At 38.8% G+C, this 5,771-nt stretch overlaps 1 protein-coding gene and 1 pseudogene across 1 annotated transcript in view; one reads left to right on the forward strand and one right to left on the reverse strand.

Annotated features, from left to right (window-relative positions):
• LOC126577251 (regucalcin-like) overlaps positions 1-3,175 on the reverse strand; it is a 30,158-nt gene extending 26,983 nt beyond the window's left edge. Inside the window, exons 1-2 of the mRNA XM_050238724.1 lie at positions 3,013-3,175; positions 2,589-2,945 (exon numbers count right to left, since the gene is read on the reverse strand). Of these exons, the coding sequence (XP_050094681.1) occupies positions 2,589-2,945; positions 3,013-3,175 (520 nt within the window). The remainder of the gene's footprint in view (positions 1-2,588; positions 2,946-3,012) is intronic.
• A 533-nt stretch (positions 3,176-3,708) lies between these two features.
• LOC126570826 (regucalcin-like) lies at positions 3,709-5,214 on the forward strand (annotated as a pseudogene).
• The last annotated feature ends 557 nt before the right edge of the window (positions 5,215-5,771 follow it).

A 5,771-nucleotide genomic window follows, 5' to 3' on the forward strand; every position in this document is an offset into this window, starting at 1 on the left:
TTCAAAATATATATATATATATATATATATATATATATATATATAATATAAAATATAAAAATAAATTTTTTATATTAGGTAGTCGAATAAGTCTTTTCGTATTATTGGTAAAACTTCAAAGGGATATATTTTTAGTTTTGAGCAACATTATTCAACCAAATATTATTCATTTTTGTTAACCACCTTTTGCCATTTTTCGGCTAAAGACATAATTCCTTTAGTGCAAAAACTCCGTGGTTTATCGTTAAAAAACTGTGACACGATCTTTTCACATGCTTCTTTTGAAGGTAGCGGTACTCCACTAAGGGACTATTGCATAGAACCAAACAAGTGGTAATCCGATGGTGCAAGGTCTGGGCTATATGGAGGATGCATCAAAACTTCCCGGAGGATGCATCAAAACAAAACTTCAAACAAAATAATAATATATATATATATAGATATATATATATATATATATATATATATATATATATATATATATATATATATATATATATATATATATATATATATATATATATATTTATTTTATATTTATATATATATATTAATCAACTTTTCCATAGTGAGAAAACCTTCTAACTGCAAACTGGGGAGTCGAGTAGAGTCGAGTAGAGTCGAGTCGAGTCTGGTCGAGTCGAGTCTAGTCGAGTCGAGTCGAGTCGAGTCAATAATAATATTTAATAATAAGCATATAATATAAATATATAAATTATATTTAAATAATAAATAATATAAATATATATTTATATGGAAATATATATTTTTATATATTTATTATTATTATATATTTATATATAATATATTTATTATTATTATTTCTATTATTTATATAATAATTTAAATATAAATAAAAATATTTAATATATAATAATAAATTTATATATTTATATTTTATTTATTATTATTTATTTTTATTTTATTGAAACTTTCTTATTTTATGTATTTTATTTTTTATAATATATAATATAACATTTGAATATATTATAATACAAATATATTAAGTAGAATATTAGTAATATATTAAATATAAAAAATATATATATTAAATATATAAAATGTAATAAATATAAAAATTTTATATTTATATTTTATATTTTATATACTTTTCCATAGTGAGAAAACCTTCTCACTGCAAACTGGGGAGTCGAGTCGAGTCGAGTCGAGTCGAGTCGAGTCGGGTCGAGTCGAGTCGGGTCGAGTCGAGTCGAGTCGAGTCGAGTCGAGTCGAGTCGGGTCGAGTCGAGTCGAGTCGAGTCGAGTCAATAATAATATTTAATAATAAGCATATAATATAAATATATAAATTATATATATAAATAATAAATAATATAAATATATATATATATATATATGTAAATCTACTCCTTTCAATAATTTCATCGACTTTAGCAACGATAGGTCGGCCAGAGCGAGGTGCATCTTTGACATCAAAATTTTTAGAACGGAAGCGCGCGAACCATCGTTATGCTACACGAACTGATTCAGCATCGTCCCCCTAAACATCACAAATTTAATTGGAGGCTTGCGTGGCATTTTTCCCTTTTTTGTAGAACATTTTCAAAATATAGCGAATTTCTTCACTATTTTCATTCATCTTTGAACAGCTATAACTTTTTGGCCACTGCTCCAAACTCTGTTTTGTTTTGATGAAAAGATACATCAAATGTCCCTTAACACAACGAGGTATGATATGACATAGTGTGATTGATAACGGTGGAGATAGACGAGTCCAAAGCCAGCTATTACCAAAATACGAAAAGACTTATTCGACTACCTAATATTATAGTCGAGTCGAGTCAATAATAATATTTAATAATAAGCATATAATATAAATATATAAATTATATTTAAATAATAAATAATATAAATATATAATAATAATAAATATATAATAATATATATTTTCATATAAATATATATTTATTATATATTTATTATTTATATTATTTATTATTTATATATAATTTATACATTTATATTATTAAATATTATTATTGACTCGACTCGACTCGACTCGACTCGACTCGACCCGACTCGACTCGACTCGACTGGACCCGACTCGACTCGACTCGACTCGACTCGACTCGACTCGACTCCCCAGTTTGCAGTGAGAAGGTTTTCTCACTATGGAAAAGTTGATTCATATATATATATACATAAAATATAAAATATAAACATAAAATTTTTATATTTATTATTTTTTATATATTTAATATATTACTAATATTCTAATTAATATATTTGTATTATAATATATTCAAATATTATATTATATATTATAAAAAATAATATATATAAAATAAGAAAGTTTTAATAAAATAATAAAGCCGGCGATACATGAAGCGTAAACTCTCGTATAAACTCAGAGTGTAATGCCAAAAAGTTTACGCTTCGTGTGGCAGGCATAATCGCATAAAAGTTTATACCGAAACGTTAAATGCAATTACATTCGGTCACCTGCAATTACACTATGCTATTACATCAATTACATGTGTTTCTGGCCACAAAAAATATAAATCGACGAGATAAGTTGATTTCTGAACATCTTTTTCTATATTTTAAGATGTTTTTAGTGTATATTAGCGATTGTAGAACACTCCAGGTCAGTCCGTTCGAGATGTGTACCTTGCTCTTGAGCGGCACCATTTGGCCAGCGCCGGCCTCGTAGCGATACAGCTTACCGTCGTCCATCTCGAAGTGATTGCGCGAATCTTCCGCCAGCATGGTACCGACGTAGAGCCGTCCTTGGGCGTCCACCTTGCCATCGTTGAAGCGATGATCGGACTCCTCTGGCCCAAGGTCGGTCAGGACACGGTCGATGGTGACGCTCGCCGACCGGCCATCCCAACTGACGAGCAGGAGACGAGTTCCGCTACCGACGACAAACTTACCGCGTTGGCCATTCACCGGAATAACGAACGATGCGTACGTGGTGCCGTCTGGAAAATGTGGTGTCCGTTAGTTGGCCATTCCAGGGAGGAGACTCAGGTCGCGTCATTAACCTACCAATTGTTGCGGAGTATGTTTTGTTCTCCTTCCAATCGTACCGGAGCACCGTGCCAGATAGAATGCAGACGTAGTACAGACTCTGCGACTCGATGTCCCAGTGTGGACCTTCACCAAGCTGCAGGAATGGACCCGGTAGCACCTCGACCTCAATGTTTGCCATCGTATTACGTGCGGCTTCAGCTGATGATTGAGACTAGGTGTATGCTTGGCGCTGGTAATCCATCAGCGAACGTTGTGGAGTTACGTAGAGGGGTCAGCATTGTCGAAATCTTATCGACTCGTCGGTAGATAACAACCAATTAGCGGCTTTGCTACCGGTATACGGTGCAATCGTTTCAGATTTAGTTGATTGCGGCGATAACCAATCGACCAAAAATGGTTTGACGGAAAAGTTTTATTAAAATATTGAAATACCTTGAACTAATTGAAGGCGAGAATATGTTGCTAATGAAAGTACTGGGTCATCCGCTTACATAATTAGATGATAAATGACTTATCAATAGCTCATATGGTCCAAAAATACACTGCAGCAGGTCGTATGGCATTATCGGATGGTGATGTTTTATCGCGTAATTGAATGTGTTGAACCGAGCAGCGACACTGTGTTAGTACCATTTAGGGTCACCGCCAGTGAGCACAACATGACGGACTGTTTATCCACTACTCCACACTGAAGCCAATATGCCTATCAGAATGCAAGTAAATAAACAGAAGATAAAGAACGCCGCTCCATCTGACACCGCTGATAGAAAGAGAGAGAGAGAGAGGGTATAAAAACGCCGTCAAGAGTGTCGTCTGTAAGCCATTATTGATCAAGATGACGGAGAAGTACCAGGTTGAAACGATTCCACCGTTTACCGAGCTCGGTGAAGGTCCACACTGGGACATTGCCAGCCAGAGTTTGTATTACGTGAGTCTTAGCAATGGGATCATTTATCGGTGGGACTACGGTGAGAAGAAGGTGTACGCTGCAAAAATCGGTGAGTGATAGGGTCAGGAAATACCAGTCCACAGGTTAATGCCGTGTGCTTTCCCCCGGTCAGATGGCGTAGACGAAGCGAGCTTCATCATCCCGGTGAAGGGTCAGCGTGGATGTTTCGTCGTCGGTGACTTCAACCGTGTCGTCATGATCCGGTGGGATGGCCGCTCCGGTAAGTCAGTGATTGTCCGCGAAGTGGTAGCAACGGATCCCGCCCTGGACCATAATCGGCTCAACGATGGTAAGGTGGATCCGTGGGGAAGACTCTACTTCGGTACGCTGCTCAAGGAAGAACGAGGAAATCCGTTCGAGAAAGCGACGGGAGTGCTGTACCGGTACTGTGCCCGTACCAAGCAGCTGGTGGAACAGGACCGTGACATTTACATCTCGAATGGGTTGGCGTGGAATCGGCAGACGAACAAGTTCTACTTTGCGGACTCGGGCGCGAACGAGATCAAGGAGTACGATATCGATCTGGATGGGAACTTAAGTAAGTCACAAGTAGCAACATTATTGCATCTTTTCATCTGCAACTATTCGTGACAACAGTAAACGGCCAGCTCTGGTACGACTTCAAGGTCAAGGGGCAAAGTCCTGGATACTTTTGCGATGGCATGACGATCGATGCCGAGGGTAACCTGTTCGTGGCCATGTTTGGTGGCAGCAAGGTGGTAAAGATCTCACCGGAGTAAGTCAACGGAATTCGCTGCTACTTCTCTGTTCTCCAACTCAAACGGCCGCACCTTTCCGTTGCAGGAAAAAGATTATCCAGGAAATCAAGGTCCCGGCACCACAGGTAACTTCCGTTGCTTTCGGTGGTCCACAGCTTGACGAACTGTTTGTCACGACGGCCGGGAAGCTTTTCAAGGACCCACAGAAGGATCCCGCTGGTGCACTGTTCCGTGTTACTGGGCTCGGTGCGAAGGGACTGCCAATGCAGGAGGTCGTTTTGGAGGACTAGCGACCGGGAGTGTCGTGCACAAAAGTGCCATCTGATGGAATGAATGATTCATTTCTATGGTCTTAAAATAGAACCGGATGGAGTGGCGTGAGTGCTTCATCTTCCAAATTGATGAATTGTTAAACGATATCCTGATGCTTTATGAACACGAAAGGAAGTCTTAATACGGGATGGTATTTCGCGCGATACTAGGACTGTTGTATGGGATGAAATTTTAAAGACAAATACGGTGCTTATCAACAGAAAGCACTCACTCCAATTCGTAGTCCTGTCCACGAATGATCTGTCTTCGTTCTTTCGTGGCCGCGAGCAACAAGAATCAATTATTCATAAGCCAAAGGCCATAAATGACGTAATTACAACCATCATTAGCATTAACACGTGCTTTTATCGACCCCCGGTTCAGTTTTTTTTATCGCTCTGGCACTGGCACACCGGCAGGTGGGCAGCGCCAAACAAGTTTGCTGGAGTCTCGGCTCGGATCAACCCAAAACCCGTCAGACGACCAGAAGCTGTCAGCCAGGAACAAACTGAACGGCGATCCGGAAAGTGGTCGAAGTAATTGCACCCTCCCCTTTCTTCCCCCCTTTCCCGGGCAGTCATCCGGGTGTGATTAGTTCATCCGTGGTCGCCATGAATCATGGCGTAGCGGTGGGCATTATGGGTTTCCGATACGAAAACACATGGTAAGGACACGGGCGTCCGAGCGAGCACGCTTTTTTTTCTCTCTCCTTCCCTTTGACTTGCCGACCTTCCATGCTGTGTGTGCACACGATGAGCGAAGCTGTCAACCGTGCTCATTGGACAAATATTTGC

The sequence above is a fragment of the Anopheles aquasalis genome, chromosome 2, assembly GCF_943734665.1.
Source record: "Anopheles aquasalis chromosome 2, idAnoAquaMG_Q_19, whole genome shotgun sequence".
NCBI classification, from domain to species: domain Eukaryota; kingdom Metazoa; phylum Arthropoda; class Insecta; order Diptera; family Culicidae; genus Anopheles; species Anopheles aquasalis.